This window comes from Patella vulgata, chromosome 8, assembly GCF_932274485.2.
Source record: "Patella vulgata chromosome 8, xgPatVulg1.2, whole genome shotgun sequence".
Taxonomy (NCBI): Eukaryota; Metazoa; Mollusca; class Gastropoda; family Patellidae; genus Patella; species Patella vulgata.
In genome coordinates, this window is record NC_065886.2 from 52,048,057 (window position 1) to 52,070,425 (window position 22,369).

The window sequence follows — 22,369 nt, forward strand, 5'->3', positions numbered from 1 at the left end:
GTGTCTCCAAGGTAATATTAATCCTATTAATCGTATTAAATAAGAGGATTAAATGGATTAATACACAACGAGATAATCTCTCTTTGTTTTTATAGTTTATAGTAACAGTGTCGTTATTACTTCATGAAACCAAATCATATCCAATTTTTGGATTGGGTTAAATATACTATATTTTACAGCTTACGGTTTCAAACCTCAACATTTCTCAAATAGGGTGTTGGAAAATTCAAATACTTAAATCAAATCAAATAAAGGCTAAAATGACGTTTGATAAACAAGCGATTCTGTTGCAAGCTATTGTATGTAATCGAGTTTAAACAGGAACAATTTCTAAATAATTAGATATATCTCATAATTGTGTGATTTACTGCCGATTTAGTAAATGGAGTCCAATGCCCAGAGAGAGAGAGAGAGAGAGAGAGAGAGAGAGAGGGGGGTAACTTCTACTCGACACAAAACAGGTCATTTCGATACTTACATATGGTTCAATTTTATTTCAATAATTTGCTTGCGCGTTGGGATCTATAGCGATGGAAGGAAACCGTGGAAAACCCACGAGGTTGGACAGGCGACACAACTCCTTGTCACGTACAACCGGGGACTATTTTGAGACAAAATATCTGACATCTTTGTAATATACACTGTGTAGTAAGCCTAACCTATATTATTATGTTTATGTCTGGTTGTATATTAGCCTTGTTAAACAGTATTACTGAAAACAACTGGTCGCCATGCAGTCAAGGGGGTTGGATGGCTGAATGGTTAGCGTGTGCGCGCTGTATCATAAAGTCTGTCATTGAGTCGACTGGCGTGGTTTCGAATCCCCGGTTGTACGTGACAAGTAGTAGGGTCGCCTGTCCAACCTCGTGGGTTTTCTCCGGGTCCTCCGGTTTCCTCCCACTGCTAAAGGCCCTACGCGCAAGCGAATTATAGAAATAAAATTAAACCATATGTTAGTCCCGAAATGACCTAGTTTGTGTCGAGTGGACGTTAAACTCCATTTCTCTCTCTCTCCCTCTCTTTCTCTCTCTCTCTCTCCATGCAGTCAACATTTAACAGCCATCGATCGATGGGACAATCTTGAGCCTCTCCTATATCGGATCTTTCTTTTAGGTGGTAGTTATACTAGGTATACTTAGGTGGTAGGTATACTTTCATCCGTCTAGAATCGTAGAAGATAGTTTGAATTTATATTTTCTGTCAGTCTATAGATTTCTTTTATCGGTGATAGCAAAAAAATCGAGATGGTCAACACCTTCAATATTTGATCGGATAAAGGCTTTTTGTGTTTAAAAAAAAAATAAAAATCATCGGAATGTTCATAAAAATGTTATAGGCCACGGAATAACATGCATCTAACTTTGAAGTCAAGATAATTACTAGTCTGATCCCTGTTTAATTTAGTGAGTTATTTGCCCTTTGTTGCTTTTGTAATTACTTATTTACTAGTCTGAATCCTGCTCTACTACTGAGTTATTTACCCTTTGTTGTTAAGTTGCGAAATGAGGTCAAATTGGACTTGAACAAGGTAAATATGGCATGTCAAAATAATTTGTTATATCGTAACAGTATGTTGGCTTTATGTCATACGACACGACTGAACGTAACTTCGTAAGTCTTCTGGTACGACTGAACGTAAATCAAAATCAAGTTTACTTTTTTTAAACTCGACTGAGTGGTAACGTGATCGAGTCCAGGGCTGCATGATCTGAGCTTAGATACGATACGGTCCATCAATCCATCATCCATGGTTATGCTATGCGTCCTATCGTGATAATCGATAGGTATACGTGTATATAAAATTATATATATGATTATATGTACCGCAGCCCCTAGGTTCTCAACCTTTTTTTGCCAACGGCACACCTTGGAACACATGAAAAAATAGTGGCACACTTGTAAATATATTATATATATGAAAAATATCAGAATTTTGCAAAATGAAGACATGACAAGTCATAGACGTTGTATACAACCCTAGACTAGTCATAGACACATAGAATGACTCAGACTAAATAAAGACAAACACAGCTATGGACTTAGGCTACTTATTGCAGTGTTTCGAATTTCACCAATCAATTGAATCAAATAGCTGGCTTCTTTAGTGAATAATTTTCGTAGTGTGCCGTTCAAAATTCCTTATACTTTAGTAATGATGTCTGATAGAGGCGGCTAACCTATAACTAAGCCCTAGCCTCTATCACTCAGAAATCGTTACTAAATATAGTAGTAAGTGCAGGAGGACCACACTACACATAAAACAAAAACCTACAAGATAAACCTGCGGACAAGACAGAAAATAGACATTGCACCAAATAAACAAATATCAAATCAAGTGAATGGATCTGGGGGCCAGCCATAAGCGTCCACTGCCTGTACAGTCCCGGGCCTGCAACTACCACTACAGGTAGGCCTTACAAAAGGTTTATTTTAAAGTGCTACCACGAGAGAGCCAAACAACTTATCCATCCCGTAACATAGATCAAAATTTAGCCTATAACTACAGACATGTTTGTTTTTACCTAGAAAGGGGGTCACCAGTCCAACCTCATGGGTTTCTCCGGTCATTTGTTACCTCCTACTACTACTAAAGACTCTTGCGTATTGGGGGGGTTGGATGGCCGAATGGTTAAAACCTGCGCGCTGTATCACAAGGCCTGTCATTGAGTCAACTGGCGTGGTTTCAAATCCCCGGTTGTACGTGACAAGGAGTATTGTTGCCTGTCCAACCTCGTGGGTTTTGTCTGGGTCCTCTGGTTTCCTCCCACTGCTAAAGCGCAAGCGAATTATTGAAATAAAATTAAAACCAGATGTTAGTCCCGAAATGACCTAGTTTGTGTCGAGTGGACGTTAAACCCCATTTCTCTCTCTTCTCTCACTTGCGTATTATTGAAAAACAAATTGAATCATGCCCTAGTCCCGGAATGACCTAGTTTGTGTTGAAGAGTGGATGTTAAACCCCATGATTCCTTGACAATTACACAACACAAATTTACGGATAAGACAATATACATACATTACAAACAAACAACGATATCAGATCAGTAAATGGATCCAGGGCCAGCTGCAAGCGTCCGCTGCACAGTATAGTCCTTGGCCTATAGTGATAATGGGGGGCACGGTGGCTAAGTGGATAAAATGCTGGCTTGCTAGCCTGGGGGTCGGGTGTTCCATCCCTACATTGGCGAGAAAGTTCATCCAGATTTTCAGGTGTGGTTCCCCCTTCAGTGATGCAGGACGAAGGGCCTGACAAGGGCAGCTATCTAGTCGTTCTGATGGGCCGAAAAACCGAGGTCCTGTGTACACAGTGGCGTGCACGTAAAAGATCCCTTGACAGTTGGAATTCGATATAAGAGTAGGCTGTAGTGCTGCAGTCCCTCATAGCGCACTGTGTGGTGTATGCCCATCTTCATTAGCCCAGTTCGGAGCAGAACAGTAAAACATTAAACCCCATTTCATTTCATTTCATTTCCATAGTGATACAGATTTTACTCAAAATGAGAAACGGGCTAACAACAAGGGAATAATTTCCAAACTTTGTATAATACTAGTGTGAGTCATAATCGACTATGTACTACATGAAATATAGGCCATTGAAGGAAAATATCTTTACAAGTAATTATTTATCACTGAATTTACCCAAGGGAACAGGTGAACAGGATTGTAGTTTGACTATAAATACAAACTGTCCAACTTTTTCTGTGAAAGCGCTGCACATTACAGTTCTTGTCAGATCGTTTTCAAATTTACATTTCTTGGTGGTAAAGGAGTATCTAAAAGAAATCTAAAATGTTCGCATTGGCCGAGAAAGTTCGTCGGGATTTTCCAATATGGTTTCCCCTTGTCAGTGGTGTAGAACCTGACATGGACACCTGTCTAGTCGTTCGGATGATACGAAAACCGATGTCTGTGTATACATTGGAGTGCACGAAAAGATCCCTCAGCAATTAATATTTGATATAAGAGTAGGCCGCAGTGCTGCTGTATGAGCAAAATTTCCCTCATAGCACACTGTATAGCAGTCTTCCTTAGCCCAGTTCAGAGCAGAATAGTAGGTTAATCCCCATTTCATTTCATTTCCAAACTGTTCAATTCCAATTTCAGAGTTATCTCCCCTGTTATGTTCAACTATGTAGGATAAAGTTGATATTTTGTCTGAGAAGACAATATAGAGATTCACCTTTCAAACTGATGAAATATTATTGATACTTAAACACCTACTTACGCAAGTAATTCCTGGGGAGCTACGGTGGCTCAGTGAGTAAGATGTTGGCTCGCTATATCCTGGAGGTCTCGTTTTCATTCCCTGCATTGGCCGAGAAAGTTCATCTGGATTTTTCGGAATGGTTCTTCCTGGTCAGTGGTGCAGGACCGGGGCCCTGGCAAGGGACAATTTATAGTTGTTAGGATGGAATGAAAAAACGAGGTCCTGTATACAGATTAGTGTGCACGTAAAAAGGATCCCTTGACTGTCCACTGCCTGGACAAAATTTCCCTCAAAGCACACTGTATGGTGTATGCCCGTCTTCATTAGCCCAGTCGCAGTAAGACGTTCCTGTTTCATTTCATTTCTGGGCAATAATTTTTCTAGGCTTTAAAAAAAGTACAGTAATGAAATGATATTCTTTACGACTGTCGATGAAGGTCAGTTTTGCATTTTGTTATTGTTAATTTCATTATTCATACATTATTTGCATTTTCTAAATATTTGACTATTTTATGTTTTAGGAATTAAAGAATAATTAAAGAATAATTACAATGGGTGCTGAGCAGAGTAGTAACAAAGGACAGGTGCTGAGTAAATCTGGTGAAGAACCAAAATATGTTCAACAACAAGAGCCTCCTTATCCTGGTCCAGCCCCAGAATACAAATTTATCAACACAAATGTTTCCATTGGTGCTAAGTTTGCTTTTGGTGGTGGAGCTGGTCAGGAACTAGTTACCAGCAGTGTAGATTCCTACTACCCATTTCTAGCTTCACAATATGCAGAGGGTTTTAGATTGTTGAGTTTTGTCAGGACTCCACAACAGCTTCGCGAGGGAGGTTTGTTTTGCACGTCTGTCAGTGTACCTTTTCAAGGTATTTTATGTCGTTATCCGTATCAAAACGAGGGATGGAGATTACAGGTGGAAAAATCTGTTATTCAAACACAATTTGTATATAATGGAATCATCAGTTGTAATTCAGCATCTGTAGCTGATGCTTCATCACTAACACAGTCTATTATTAATAATACACAAATTGGTGGCCGTCTACTGTGTGTGGAATTGACAGGACAAGAAATATCTCAAGGATTTTCTGCAGGTTTTGCAGGACGCTCCCCAAGTAAGTTTTTCGCTCAACTATTTTCTTGTTTCTTTAAATATATATTATGCAAGAGCTAAATCTGTCTATTGCAGGTCTATGATCTATAGGCCTGAAATGATATCTAAATTATTAATTAGACATTAATTAACTGATCCAGACCATAATCAACTCTCGATGTCATCGCCAGCCTACGATATTTAGAGGATTAGAATACATTTTTTGAAAAATAATTAAAGTAAAAATGGATTATTGTACCGACTTTATTGACTAGCCAAAAATTCAAACGCTAATATCTCGGTTCAAAGTGGAGTAATTTGACTGACATTTTCAGCATATTCTGTTTTCTTTATCTATTTTTTGTACTATTATAGCGAGAACTGTCAATTCTTATCTAATCTCCCATAATGACCCTTTAGGCCTGAAATGTTATCTAAATTATTAATTAGACATTAATTAACTTATCCAGACCATAATCAACTCTTGGTGCCATCGCTAGCCTGCGATATTTACTGGATTTGAATCCGATCTGCTGCTCAACGCTCATTGATGATTAAATCCAAAAATGGATAATCGAGACTATGTTTTTTATCGTACCGACTTAAGTAATGATGATCGAGGCTATATTTAAAATTCAAAAGCTAATATCTCGGTTCAGAGTGGAGCAATTTGACTAAAATTTTCAACATATTCTATTTACTTTATTTTATTTTTTTTTTAACTATTAAAGCGAGAACAGTCAACTCTTTATCTTATCTCCCATAATGTATCTTTAAATGGTGTTGATGTTTAAATTTTTTTTTTCAAACATTCTGGTTGAATTGATAATCAGGATCATACAAAATTGGCCCAGTTGTTATCAGAACATTGTGAATACTCTAAAAAATCATTGGTCCTTTTGATTCACACAATAACCTATTTTATTGATTTATTTTTAATATTATTTGTATTTTATTTCTGGTACATGATATTGATTTATTTTAGCAGGTGTTGGTTGGCCGAATGGTTAGCGTTTGCGCGTTGTATCATAAGGTCTATCATAAGGTCTGTCATTGAGTCAACTGGCGTGGGTTCTATTACCCGGTTGTATGTGGCAAGGAGTAGGGTCGCCTGTCCAAACTCTGGTTTCCTCCCACTGCTAAAGACCCCATATGCGCAAGCGAATTATTGAAATAAAATTGAACCATATGTTAGTCCCGAAATGATCTAGTTTGTGTCTAATGGACATTTATCCCCATCTCTCTCCCTCCCTCTCTCTGTTTCTCTCTCTCTCTCTCTCTGACTTATTTTAATGTTATTTGTTGGTTTTCTTCCAGCAGGACGAAGGGCCTGACAAGGAGAGCTGTCCAGTCGTTTGGATGGGACGAAAAACCGAGGTCCCGTGTACACATTGGCATGCACGTAAAAGATCCCTTGACAGTTGGAATTTGATATAAGAGTAAGCCGTAGTGCTGCTGTCCGGGCAAAATTTCCCTCATAGCACACTGTATGGCATATGCCCGTCTTCATTAGCCCAGTTCAGAGCAGAACAGTAGGACGTTAAACCCCATTTTATTTCATTTGTTTTCCTCCAATATATGGTGTTGATTTATTTTAATGTTATTTGTTTTTGTTTTCTTCCAGTACATGGCGTTGATTTATTTTATGAGATACCAACTCATCCCAATCCTGAAATCTACACTTACCAAATAGTACCAGTCAACATAGAAATATACGTCAACTTCGGACGTTCAATAACGATTGGATGTGACTGGGCAGGAATATTGGGAAACTATCTGTCACAGGGATGGCGACTGGTTGAAGTTTTTCTCGACAGTGGCAAGACAAATCCCAAATTTCTGTCAACCACCTCGGCGGTAAGCAGCATGTGGTTCTTCGAAAAGCCGTCGTCCGCAGCACAAGACCCAAGGCCACGGTACCAGGGAACGTATGTAGAACATATGGTGCCGGTTAGAGCTGGTTTTAGCGGAGCACATTCTGAATGTGGTTGGGAAGGCAGGGTACAAGAAATGGGACGAAATGGTTGGGAATTGGCTAGTGTTCTCCAGACTCCTGAAATTCATTATCAAGGTGGATTTTCTGGTTCATATGATATAAAATTCATCTTGTTCTTTCAAAGACAGATTGTTTATCATGGAGGGGCCGCTCCACCAATGCCTCAAATGCCACCCCAAGGACCCAATCCTCCATCTTATGATTCTCTCCAGGTAAAGAATTAAGAGTTGGTATTTCTAAAGTCCAACCTTATGGGTTTCCTCCCACTGTTAAAGACCTCTATGGGCAAGCGAATTATTGAAATAAAATTGAATCATATATGTTAGTCCCGAAATGACCTGGTTTGTGTCGAGTGGACGTTACACCCCATTTCTCTCCCCCTAACTCTTTTTCTAAAGAGAACAAATCTATGGATATGGGTCTGACAAACATGTAGTTATGGTTGCTCTGTTGTGGATTTATAACAAGGACTAATCTTATTAAACTCTTTCTTAAATATATATCCACGAATAGAAGGCAAAGAATAAAAATAAAGATTATTGTTGTCGGCCTTGATATTTCAAAATCTGGAATAAGCCTACTGTTGATTTAAACAAATTGATTTGAAATTATTTCAATTTGCTTTAGACTCCTGTAGATTTCATACTGTGTCTTAGTGATTTGAAATTGTGAACTGCCACACTGAACCGAGGATTAAGTTTCCTTATTTTAAACAAGATTGGGACAGAATAAATTTAACTTAATTCTTAAATAGAAGTTGTTACATTTATCAAAATTTGTTATTGTTTTTTTTTCAAAGAAAATATTATAACTTTCACTTCTTTATCAGAACTGCTAATGGGGTGCTTGGGATTTATACACTAAACAATATGAGGGAGGGGTAGCACGCGCTGTATCATAAGATCTGTCTTTGAGTCATCTGGTGTGGTTTCAATTCCCCTGTTGTACATGACAAGGAGTAGGGTCATCTGTCCAACCTCATGGGTTTTCCCCGGGTCCTCCAGTTTCCTCCCACTGCTAAAGACAAATGCGCGAAAGTGGATTATTGAAATAAAATTGAACCATATGTTAGTCCCAAAATGACCTAATCTCTCTCTCATTTGTTGAAAGAATAAAAATTATATTATGCGCACATGTCACTGTCATTTTAATTTATTGCTTAAACATACATTATGCAATTTCGCTAAATCTGCCTATTACAGGTCTTTCTTTAGGCCTGAAATGTTATCTAAATTAATAATTAGACATTAATTAACTTATCCAGACCATAATCAACTCTAGATGCCTTTGCTATCCTGTGATATTTAGCAGATGGGAATACATTTTGTGATGGGATAATTTAACGTAAAAATGGATAATCAAGACTTTGTTTATTATCGTACCAATGTTAGTAATGATGATCGAGACTAGGCTAAAATTGAATCACTATTATCTCTGTCCAGAGTAAAGCAATTTGACTGAAATTTTCAGCATATTCTATTTTCATTATCTGGTTTTTTTTTTTTAACTATTATATCAAGAACTGTCAACTCTTTATCTAATCTTACCTAATGTCCCTTTAAAGGTGGAATAGCTTGTACTTCAAGTCTTGCACTGTTGAAACTATTTTAATAGGTAGAAGATTATGACTAAACTTTAACAAGAGTCTGCAATGGCCGTGTTTCTTCTTAAAGTTTTGTGTGACAGGTTACAATTATTTACCTTTAGAGGAAAATGATATTATGTTGTAGGTAAATGTATATTAACCACATTTAAAAAAAAGCCTTATTTTACATGGTAAATACTGTTTATATATATGTATGTGTAATAATTTTATTACTACTTTGGACCTTAAACCCCATTTCACTTAATTTTATTTTAGTACTATTGATATATTAAGTTTAATAATTTTATTACTAGTGATATATTATGTTTGATAATTGTATTACTAGTGATAATTTTATTACTGTGATAATATTATGTTTAATAATTTGATATATTATGTTTAATAATTTTATTGTTATTAATTACTTTGTCTGTATAGCCAATACACGAAGTATTGTTTGGGATAGTGTACGACTCTTCTATACACATATTTAAAGTGGATGTAAACTGTTTTGTGTTCAGATAACAATAACAAAAGGGTGACAGTGTTTAAGGGTACCATGGTTCCCACGTCAAAATTCTCACTGTCGGTCATTTTTTATAACGCGCGAAACCTTTTCAAATTAAATTTATATTCCGTGTTTTTTTGTTTATGGTAAGGTTTCGTGAATTCCTTTGTCTACACCACTTTGTGTCAGTACACATACAATTAAATATTGGACTAATAGGGCTTATAATAATTAATATTTAATGGAATATTCACCTATATATTCCCTTTTGGCTATTTAAATAGCTTTTATTATCGAAATTTCTTTCTTGGTTAAAGACAAATGATGAACTGGATTGGCCGTAGAAAAAAAAAAAAATCATTCCAGTCACTCACACGTATTACCACGTGCTCTATAGAAAACACAGTGACCGTGGTAATTTTGAGTTGTGACATAAGATAAATATATAATTATCCACATTGCACACATTATCCGTTTTAGACCATCTCTTATAACATTACCGTCAATACAATTATGACGTAAATCCTTACCACTACTTTACCACACTGATCCGCAGTGAATATTTGCTTGGCCGCGACAATCACTGATAAGGATGACATTGATGTGGCTTAATTAGCTAGAAATATTAACTTTTTTCCTGCGACAAATTAAATTCTAAAGCATTTTTTGTATATATTGGAAAAATAAATAAAGGCGTTTGACGTATTTGTAGTTAAAAATTATTTCCGATTTAGTGTAAATGGGTATTAAAATGACTAAAATGCAGCATTCTCTCCGAAGCAGTTATGTCTTATGTAAACAATGCACGCGCCATTCAGCCAATAATTCACACCGCGTGCTGTGACAGCACGTGTTAAGGCAGTCATCTATGACAGATATTATACGAGACTCGTAATTCTCTGTGAAACATATTATTATACGAGACTCGTAATTCTCTGTGAAACAGATTGCTACTTTACCGCTGGCGAAACTAGCGCCCCCTTGAATATCGTCGTGCATAATCAGAGTAACCATAATATGTACTACATTTTTGCGACACGCGAATTTCAATATTGCTACTTGAATTACTGATGTAATTTCAAAAGATACCGTTATATAAAAAAGACAGATGTTGTTTCGACATTAGAAACTATTCACCTGCCCCGCCTCGTGGGTTTTCTCCGGGTGCTTCGGTTTCTTCCCACTGCTAAAGACCCCTACACTCAAGCGGATTATTGAACTAAAATTGAACCATGCGTTAGTCCCGAAACGATCTAGTTTGTGTCAAGTGGATGATCTATCTCTCTCTCTCTCTCTCTCTCTCTCTCTCTCTTATTGAGAAAAAATTAGTTCATTAGAATTATATTATTATCTTTAAGTATTACTTTTATATATTAAGAATAATTTGCCTGTTGTGAAAAAATGAAGTGCAATTGTTTTATAGATTTGTCATAACATTAAAGGTTTTAACCTTATACAATTGTTTAAACATACATTATGCAAAAGGTAAATCTGCCTATTGCAGGTCTTTCTTTAGGCCTGAAATGTTATCTAAATTATTAATTAGACATTAATTAACCTACCCAGACCATAATCAACTCTAGATATCTAATCTCCCTTATGCCTCTTTAACAGTTGGTTTGTTTCAAATGAGTTTGAACAATCTATTTTTAACAGTTGAGTTTGATGAAGCTTGTTTTGTTGAGGAAGCTTTGTGTTAATATTTGGCACCACACTTGTCTGTATCACCTTTCGTGATAAAATTGTCTTACTAGTGTTATAGTTTTGTTATATTTTAGTTTTATATTTTTTAATTTCAAACTAACGATGAGCTCAATTTTCGAAGTTCTACATTGTAGCTTCTTAAACAAGACATGTACATTTTACAGTATGCATATATAATGTGTTAAGAATTTCTTTTGGAGTCATTTAATTTAATATTATGGCAATGGCAACAATAAAGATTTTTATTTTAACTTTCCATATTTTAAATGAGATTTTGACATAATTAATTTTAACTTAATTGTTAAATGTAAATGTGGTTGTATATTTTCGTCGCCTCCGTCCCTCGGTGGACGCTCTAGGGGCCAAAGTTAATATCCGATTGACTTTAAATTTATACACAGTGTTTAAGGTCATGAGACGAAGAATTCTATTGATTTTGGGCGATTTGTTAAAAATAAGTTGTTATTGTATTTTTTTTTAAAGAAATCAATGATCATACTATTATTCAAAATTACTTTACATCCTGATAATAGGTCACATATGAAATAAGGGAAATCTGAGACTCTATTGAATGTGTTACCTGACAGAATATCATTGTCATTGATAGAAAGTTGGTTTGATTACATTCTGAGACTGTATTGAATGTGTTACCTGTCAGAATATCATTGTCATAGATAGAAAGTTGGTTTGATAACAATCTGAGACTATTGAATGTGTTACCTGACAGAATATCATTGTCATTGATAGAAAGTTGGTTTGATTACATTCTGAGACTCTATTGAATGTGTTACCTGACAGAATATCACTGTCATAGATAGAAAGTTGGTTTGATTACAATCTGAGACTATTGAATGTGTTAACTGACAGAATATCATTGTCATTGATAGAAAGTTGGTTAAATTACAATCTGAGACTATTGAATGTGTTACCTGACAGAATATCATTGTCATTGATAGAAAATTGGTTTGATTACATTCTGAGACTCTATTGAATGTGTTACCTGACAGAATATCATTGTCATAGATAGAAAGTTGGTTTGATTACACTCTGAGACTATTGAATGTGTTAACTGACAGAATATCATTGTCATTGATAGAAAGTTGGTTAAATTACAATCTGAGACTCTATTGAATGTGTTACCTGACAAAATATCTTGATCATAGATAGACAGTTGCTTTGATTACAATCTGAGACTGTATTGAATGTGTTACCTGACAGAATATCATTGTCATAGATAGAAAGTTGGTTTGATTACAATCTGAGACTCTATTGAATGTGTTACCTGACAGAATATCTTGATCATAGATAGAAAGTTGGTTTGATTACATTCTGAGACTGTATTGAATGTGTTACCTGACAGAATATCATTGTCATAGATAGAAAGTTGGTTTGATTACAATCTGAGACTCTATTGAATGTGTTACCTGACAGAATATCTTGATCATAGATAGACAGTTGGTTTGATTACAATCTCAAAATAAAAATTATAATCAGATCGCTTTCTTGCCTCCAACCTCTTCTCGGGTTTCTGTTGGTTTCACTGATTATATTTGCTCACTTTTATGCCTTCGTTTTAAATGGACTTTATACCAAATTTACAATGATTGTATCATAAATGGTTGTAATTAAATAAGAAGTTTCTTTGATAATAATTTTAATATGTATCAATATCTGTTAATCTGATCTGGAATTTATATTATATTATTTTAATTATTCACTTGTTAAACTTTTCTTTTTAAATATACATCTTTTGCACCTATGCTTTATTTTCGTAGTTTGCCCACCTTTAAGGTGGACGTATATTGTCACCTTCGTCCGTCAAATCGTTACATATGACTGTTGTCATAATTTCTTGTGGAATCTCTAACCTACTGGTCAGAGTTGTCGACCGACTGAAGAACCCTATCGAACTTCAGGATATTGAATTTTAACATTTTGGGGTTTCAATTTCAAAAGCAATCTGATTAAAACACAGATCTATATTTCGTTTCGTTTTGTTTTTTTATACTTTTGATGACCTACACTACATGAAGATCAGACCGGTTGTAGTGGAAGTCACGTCATAGGTCATACGAGCGGCTTTTGGCCCTATGACGTCAGACATTTGATTAACCAACCTGCGTTGATGTTTCTAGTTGATCGCTCACAGTTCCGTGCAGCTCACGGTAAAAACTCACATATAGACCCTTTCATTGGCTAATCCCTAACACCATCCAGAACACGTCAATGATAACAACTCATCCAGATCCTCGTGTAGAAAAGACAAGAAAAACGGAATTTTGAACTATAATAAACGAGACGAAATAGGATCTGTGTTTTAATCAGAATAAGTCTTCTATATGGGAGATATTTTGTCTGGACAGATGCGCTAAGGCTTCTTTTATTTCCATTCCAATTATCAGAGATTCTTTTACGTAGGTCCATAACCAAGGTGGGGGGGGGGGGCACAGGGGGGCTTTCCCCTGCAAACAGTTTCGGCCCCCCCCACCCCGTGAAAAAATTTCGACCCTAAAAAATATACATTGTCCGTCAATATTACAGCACCCCTGAGAACACATCCCGCCCCCCTTGTTGCTCTGAGCTAGTTACGATCCTGCTTTTACGCCAACAAGCACACAAACCCTCATAGTTTTTGTCCCATCCAAATGACTAGACATTGTTCATTGCCAGGCTGTATCATGAACAAGAGGAAATCACCAGAATTGAATCCCGGATCCTCTGGTTATTGAGCCAGTAATAATAGTTTATAATGTTAAATATATACTAAACAGCAAAAAAAAAACGTCAGTACGATTTCAAAATCAGAGAGGCACTTTAATCAAATCATTCCAGAAAACGACTTACTAAATGGATCAAGGCAATTTTTTGTGAACAGTATGTTGACACACAAGTGATTAATTCATCACAATTCCAAGACGTTACGAGAAGGTTTAGAGTCTGTACACAGACCAGACGATTGATGAATGTCATTGGCACCTGGAACCACACTCTCAGAAAAGCCTTGCGCAATCTCGGTACAGCGTTATTAAGTCTCCTGTGAATTGCACCCCAAAGATGACGTGCGAAATGTGGTATGACGTGGGTCCGAGAGCTTGATTGATGTAGCGCACTGCTGTGATGTCACCTCCTCTCTCTGGACCACAGGCCGATTCCACCCAAACCATTATGCTTGGACCTCCCCATGAATCTCGTTACATGACACATTGGTCAGAATAACGCTGGCCACGTCGACGCCATATTCTGGTCCTGCCATCTGCAGTTGATACGCAATACCGACTCTCATCTGTGAACAAAACAGTTCTCCATAGCCTGTGTCGACAGTTCTGGTGTTGTTGGGCAAACTATAGACGTTCACGTCAATGGCGAGGGGTGAGGATCGGTCTACGGTAAGGTCTACGGCAATGGATGTTCTCTCTGGTGAGACGTCGGCACACTGTATCGGTACTGATGGGTCTTCCGTGTGTTCCCACTGTCTGACGTGCTGTCTCAGATGCCTGTGTGAAGGGATTCTGCACGTACTGTCGCACAACATGGTGGTCTTGTCGCCTTGTGGTAACCCTTGGTCTACCAGTTCGGGGGCGATTATCCGTGGTGTTGGTGGCCCGAATGTGTTGCTGAATCCGGTAGATGGTCCAAACATTGACCTGGAAATGATTGACAACGGCTTGGGAAGTGTGACCAGCGTTGAGTCTTCCAAGCACCTGGTTCCTCTGAGCTGCCGTGAGTCGTGGCATTCCGCTGACATAGTGTGAATGATTCAACCAGGTATGGGGATCAATTTTATAGGGCTGGCCTTTTTGAACAGCACTTGCAATATGAGTTACATGAAAATCATGGAGAACACATTACCATCTCAGAAGTCAGGTTGCGTTTTTTTAGAACATTTCCTGGGTTCAATTCTGTGTTTGGGAAGGAGCCTTATTGCTCAGGTAAAGTTGGAGATGTGGTCACAAATATACAATAAAAACATTTGGCAAGTTTTATGCAATGCGTCTATTCAGAGTAACATACCAACCCGACGTTTCTTTTGCTGCTTAGTATAGTAGGTTGTAAGTATGCTATATTAGAACCAGGATAAAGGAAACTGATGACTGTACAAGAGGATGTAGATTACAACATATCTCTGAATACCAGCAGATATATCTTCCTGGTTTCAAGTTTATATAATACAATACATTACCAACTCAAATATGTCATTCAAGGAGCCGTCCCGGATATATTTTAATGAATACATGAAGAGAATTGGTTAACTCTAGAAAACATCGTTATCCCGTACAACTGTGACTAGAGTCATCATATCTGTTGTAATAATCTTAATTAAAGATACACTATGGGAGATAAGATAAAGAGATGGCAGTTCTCTCTATAATAGTTAAAAACTAGATAACGTAAAGGCAATTTGCTGAAAATTTCATTCAAATTGATCCACTATGAGCCGAGAATGAAGCGGGTGAAATTTTCGCATAGTCTCGGTCATCATTACTAAAATCATTAATATAAACAGCATAGTCTCGATTATCCACTGTTTTGATTTAATTATCAATGGCCGTTAAGCGGCATATAGGAATCTAATCCAGCCAACATCGAAGGCTAGCGTTGATATCAAGAGTTTATTATGGTCTGGATATGTTTTAACATGTCTAATTGATAATTTAGATAACATTTCAGGCCTAAAGAAAGACTTGTAATAAGCAGATTTTGCCCTTGCATAATGCATGTTTAATAGTTTTACATCTTAGAGCAAGATAGGACAATATAGTAAAAGGAAAGTAGTCATAAAAGATCGGGGCCGAATTATAGAAGGGTGGGAGGGGGGGGGGGGGCTAGGACGCAGCCAGAGGCCACCAGATTACTCCTAAAAAGTGTTGTATTTTGTATTAATAATTTGATGATTTTATTTATTATGTTGTATAGGTTTGTGGCAATTAAATAGATTATATGTCTACCATACCAACGTACAGATTGTGAAATGAGGTTTAACGCCCTACTGTTCTGCTCCTAAACTGGGCTAATGAAGACGGGCATACGTCATACAGTGTGCTATGAGGGAAACTTTGCCCGGGCAGCGGCGCTACGGCCTACTCTTATATCGAATTCAAACTGCCAAGGGATCTTTTACGTGCACGCCAATGTGTACACGGGACCTCGGTTTTTCGTCCCACCCGAACGTATTTGTCCCACCCGAACATATCTGGCCCTGTAACAGATTAGGGCCAGATAATTAGCCATGTAGACATATAACATGTATCTTGTTGATGCAAGGGCCCCAGTGACATGTAACAGATTAGGGCCAGATACAAGGGACCTCAGTAACATGTTCAGACAGGTGTTCCATGTAACCATATTCCGGCCCTGTAACAGATTAGGGCCGGATAATTAAGCCTTGTAGACCTACCTACAACATATATCATTCTTGTTTTATTTTCTTGTATTTTTTTTACATGTCTTTAATTCTGTTTTATTTATTTAATTAAATACCTGTATTATACAGTTGTAGATCTAAAGACAGAATAGTTAAAATGAGAATAGAGTATGGGCCTATATGTGAATGTATAGGCCTATACTGTGTAAGACTCCACACAAAAATAAGCTTATATATATTTTTCTTTTTCTAAAATACAAAATGGATTAAGTTCCTATAAGTATATGAAAGATCACTAGTGCCAATCAAATGGAAAAAAAATACGACGTAATCATCTCCTAATTACGACATGTTTTAAAGGTCGCCATACACAGATTTGCCGGATAGCTGGGCCATCGCCCATACAAAAACTAGGTTGCAGTCAGCGCGTTTGTGTCCTGCTCTCATTAATATCAATAATTAATTCCATGAGCCCATTAAATCAGCATTATGGAATATAGGTGTTTGTCTTTGTTCCATATTTTGTATATATATATCTTCAGTGCACTATGGTTGTCATTCTTTGCATGATAACGACGAGAGAAACCTCGTCGAAACGTCGCTGTAATAAACTCTTCAAGTAACTTGTATTCTATATAATTGTGTCATGTGTGATTAACAGTCCCTCAAATAAGGCTCGAGAACTATAATATAATTCATTGTAGATATATCTATCTATATATATCATCTATATATATATTTGTGACTGTCGTTTGTCTGTCTGTCTGTCTGTCTGTCTGTTCGGGGTTGGCGGCTACACTAGGTCTGCCCCGAGTCTGAAATTTGGGGTATAGGGGTAGCTCGGACCGGGGAGTAACATAGGCCAGGTGGCGTTATTCTACCACTTCCGGTTTCGGAGTTATGACCCCCGAGCGAAGCCGGGTATCCTGCTAGTATTTAGATAAAGCGCTGGTCGTTCTTTCTACAATAGATCAAAAATAGATAATGTAAAATGAGTACATCGAAAATTTCAGTCAAATATTCGGAAATTTGACAAAAATAGTCACAAATTTTGCGACTCCGGTCATATTATTGTTTAACGCAGACGTGTCTAATCAACTCGGCACTCAATATGCCATAGAGAGTTGATTAAGAGCTTTTTATGTGAATAAATGTCTAAATAATAATTAATATAACATTTGAAGCTAGAAAAACGCCGTTAAAATGCATCTTTAATATCATGTCCTCGTTAAGACAAGTGGAGACCTCAAAAAAGTGTTGTAATTACGGAACTACCTATGTCGTAATTACGAGATTGGCCCTAATGGTTTTCCGTAGTTGCATATGTTTTCTACAGCAATCACAAACTAAGTTGGGGGTGGGGGGGACTAGGGGTCTAGGGTGTCAGGCTTCAATCTCTAGCTGGCCGGTCTCAATCTCAGGCGTGAGCGTATGTTGCTTGGAGAAAAGGCGCTAAGAAAATGAAAATAGGACAACGTGTCTGCGATATCTTCCTCGATTGAAGCGGGCGTTAAACACCAAGAAGAACAGCAACAATTGATTGATTTTAATTCCACTCTACTCCATTTTCAGTAAAGAGGCATTATGGGAGATTAGTTCTCGATATAATAGTTAAAAACTAGATAATGTAAAGGGAATTTGCTGAAAATTTTAGTCAAATTGCTCGGCACTGAACTGAGATATTAACTTTTAAATTTTAGGCCTACCCGCGATCATCATTACTAAAGTCGATACGATAAAAAACAAAGTCTCGATTATCCACGTTTACGTTTAATTATTTTTCAAAAAATGTGTTCCAATCCGCTAAATATCGCAGAGTTGATTATGATCTGGATAAGTTAATTAATGTCTAATTAATAATTTATATAACATTTCAGGCCAAAATAAAGACTTGCAATTGGCAGATTTAGCTCTTGCATAATGTATGTTTAATAGTTTATATAACATTTCAGGCCTAAAAAAACACCTGCAATAGGCAGATCTAGCTCTTGCATAATGTATGATTAAATATTGTTAATTAAACTTGAAACGATATTTTTATTACAAGATTAATATCTAGATATCAATCAACGTATGTCGGTACAATATGAAATGGTAATATATACTCCGCCGATGTCAAGACTAATGTGTCGGGTAAAACGATATTTTATTTTATAGTATTATTGTCTTTTCTATTTATTTAGTTTTGCCATGTTATTTGAACTATTCATGAAGTTATAAGAATCGGGTCAAATAAAACTGATTTATTTCTAATAGTAAGTTCCGGTGTGTGGGAGGCAACTCACACAAACAAAACCGAAAAGATAAAATGAAATGAAATGGGGTTTAACGTCCTATACTCCAACTGGGCTAATGAAGATGGGCATAGGCCATGCAGTGTACTATGAGGGTAATTTTGCCCGGACAGCGGTGCTACGACCTACTCTTATTTCGGATTCAAACCGTCAAATTGTTCTTTTACGTGCATGCCAATGTGTAAATGGGACCTGGCAATTGAACACGGTTAGCGAGCCAACGTCTACCCACTGAGCCATCGTGTCTCCCCGGAAAAGACAAACTACACAGACATTGCAAATACCTTTTCAGTACCACGTGTACCATGTCCCTCCCTGACTTTTTGGAATTTTGCAATTGAGAGTTTCAAAGGCTACTTAAAAAATCAAATTGCATATTAAAACATCTGACCGTAACTGTTCATTGCACTTCACCAAAACATTTTATAAATCTGATGTGCATACAAGGAATGTAATTTACAATGCACATCCCTTCAAAACTATAAATAACGGAAGGTCCAATTATTCAATTTTCTATCAAACAAACTGTACGTATCCTCTCGCCCCCCTAAAAAACAACAAAACAAACAGACCAACTGACAAAATATGTTCCTAATATCTGCCAAAGTGAGGTACAAATGGCCCTTTTCCTATTTGACTTTTTGGGTCGCCCGTGTTTGCAATTGAATCCGCCCTTGTCACCATCCTGATAGTCGACACTACTAGGAAGATACATTGTGGTGTTGTTTTTAATATTTTTAAAATTTAAAATGTTACAGTTAGTTAACACTACAGTTCAGTTGTAGTAAACATGTTGTTCTACGAGATAGGAGTGTTATTTTGTTTCATGTGGAATTGGTATTATTCTGATGCAGGTAATATTTTATAGATTTTACCTACTAAAAGTTTTAATGTTGCTGGAAGTTGATTAATTTATTAAATGATTGAACTGATTAAAAAAACATTGCACTGGTATAATATGGATAAAAATACTTTTACTGGGAGGGGGTGGGGGTGGGGGTGGGGGTGCAGGAGTTAGAGAGGGCCAAGGATTTACTACATCACCCTTATATACCCCCGCCCCCAGTAAGTAAATATTTCGTAAGCTGAAGAAAATCGGTAATTTATTATGAAGAAAGTCTGTTAGATGAATAGACGTATACAGTATGCTAGTCCAATTAAAATTTGGGGGATTGGATGGCCGAATGGATAGCACGCGCGTGCTGTATCATAAGGTGTGGTTTCGAATATTCCCGGTTGTACGTGACAAGGAGTAGGGTCGCCTGTCCAACCTCGTGGGTTTTCTCCGGGTGCTTCGGTTTCCTCACACTGCTAAAAGGCCCCTACGCGCAAGCGAATTATTGAAATAAAATTGAACCATGTGTTAGTCCCGAATTGACCTAGTTTGTGTCGAGTGGACGTTAAACCCCATTTCTCTCTCTCTCCAATTAAAATTTCGTTTATTTTTCTGTTTTAAAACAACATTTTAAACTAACTAAAATTACATCACGACGCTGTTGTGTCAGAAGTAGAAACGTTTATTTGCTTGGTTAAAGTTTCTCAGCTATAAGCCGAACGTGCTAGCTAAACAATCATGAAATCATTGTTCCGATCAATTTGTTCGCCGTCTGCGGGTCGAAAAAACACGAACAAAAATGTTCCCAAAAACGTTTTCGTGCAATCGAAATTGTTAGATATTTGGAAATCAGTTCGTCGTCTGCGTTGAAGCTGAATAGTCGCGGAACATTTATTTTCCACTCAGCACGAATCAGGGATCACATGAAATTGTGTGCCATTTTGAAATCACGTGATTTGTGTTCCCTCGTCTGCGTTCGGTTTTATGGAGAGCATGTACGCCATTTTGTATCCATTTTAATTCCTATACGGTAATTAATAATTCAATATCGACCTTTCCAGACTGCGTGAAGACGTCTCAACATACGAAACTCTGGAATTTAATAATAACACATTGGAATGCATACGGAACAGACATTTTAGTTAGTCAAAATGTATAGTACACATGATCATATTTATTTTATTATTTGTTAGAAAGTGTTTAGTCGTTCGGATGGTACGAAAAACTGTTTCCGTATACACATTTGCGTGCACGTAAAAGATCCCTTGGCAGTTGGAATTATTACACAATCTGTCCGATCGGGGCGTAACCAATCCCAGACTAAATACTGACCAATCAGGTTACAGTGCATGGGTGTTGTATCTGGAATTCAAGGCTGGACATCGATCTTGCCCAGTACTATATAAGACCAGATCAAAACGATTGTCTGCGATATCACCTCGGTGGAAGCGGACGTAAAATACAATTAACTCATCATCATCATCATCGATTGTCTGCGATATCACCTCGGTGGAGGCGGACGTAAAATACAACTAACTCACACACACACGATTGTAGTGAATCCAGGTCAGAGACCAAATCCTGAAGCAATGGCCCGAGAAGTCCCTCTCCCGTCCTACATCACTGACAAGGGGGAATCCGCCGGAAAATCTGGATGGACTTTCTTGGCCAATGCAGGGATCGAACACCCGACCTCCAGGCTGGCTTAACATCCATTCGTTGCAAACTAAATTATTTCAATAATTCGTTTGCACGTTGGTGTCTTTAGCAGTGGATAGAAGCTGGCGTATCCGAAGAAAACCCACAAGGTTGGACAAGCGACCCTACTCCCTTGTCATGTTTAAGCGGGGAATCGAAACCACACCACTTGAATCAATGTTAGACCTTGTGATTTCACGCGCACGTGTTAAACCACTAGACCACCCAATCCCCATGTATGTTGTTGTATATTGTATATATCGGTACGGGAAATTTGTTTTATAATAGGCCTATATAATAAATTAAATTGTTATAGCCTAAGGTGTTTTGGGGTTTTTTTTATCAGACATTTTTGGCAGATAAAATATCCCAGTTGGCGGAAAAAAATATGAACATTTTTTTTATATAAAAATTATTATCCATTTTGACGGAAAAGAATGAAATGCAGTGTGAGCCCTGATTGCACGTATTCAAATATGCGACCTGGAAAACTGAGACAACTTCCTAGGCGAAAAGTCGCTAATAGCGTGGTGTGTTAATTTCCTAATTTCTACTTTTCGAGTTGCATTTTGGCTTGGTATGCGTGTTGGCGCCTTCTTACTGACATCAATAGATACAAAAATATCGAAAGTCGAAAGTCGACAAGACGGTATACAAGCCAAAATGCAAGTCGAAAACAAGAAATTAGGAAAAAACGAGGTGCGCTATTATCGCTGTGTATTATTTCTTAATTTCCTATTTTCGAGTTGATTTGGGCTTGTATACCGTCTTGTCGCCTCACATTTTGTCGTAACTTCGACTTTTCGACTTTTCGAACGCCTTTGTCCGGGCAAAATTTCCCTAATAGCTCAGTCGAATCCCTTATAAAGCATGTGTCAATACACTTAAGAGCTCGTACCATCAACATCGTTTTTGTGTTATTTTTTTCACCCATCAACACTCGAAGCCATGAGTTTGATATTTATGGGTCCAGTCCACTTCGGGATTTCTCATACATACATGTTTATCGTTCGCAACAATATTATTTTCAAACATTCTCTACATATATTATATTGTTTTCAATGTTTCAGGGAATGTTTTGAC

The 22,369-nt window shown here is 37.3% G+C and overlaps 1 protein-coding gene across 1 annotated transcript; it reads left to right on the forward strand.

The window, feature by feature from the left end:
- Positions 1-1,481: 1,481 nt before the first annotated feature.
- LOC126831067 (uncharacterized) lies at positions 1,482-12,856 on the forward strand. The gene is made up of 3 exons (XM_050561689.2): positions 1,482-1,528; positions 4,729-5,326; positions 6,929-12,856. The coding sequence occupies exons 2-3, from the start codon at positions 4,759-4,761 to the stop codon at positions 7,522-7,524; spliced, it is 1,164 nt and encodes a 387-aa protein (XP_050417646.2). The 5' UTR covers positions 1,482-1,528; positions 4,729-4,758; the 3' UTR covers positions 7,525-12,856.
- The last annotated feature ends 9,513 nt before the right edge of the window (positions 12,857-22,369 follow it).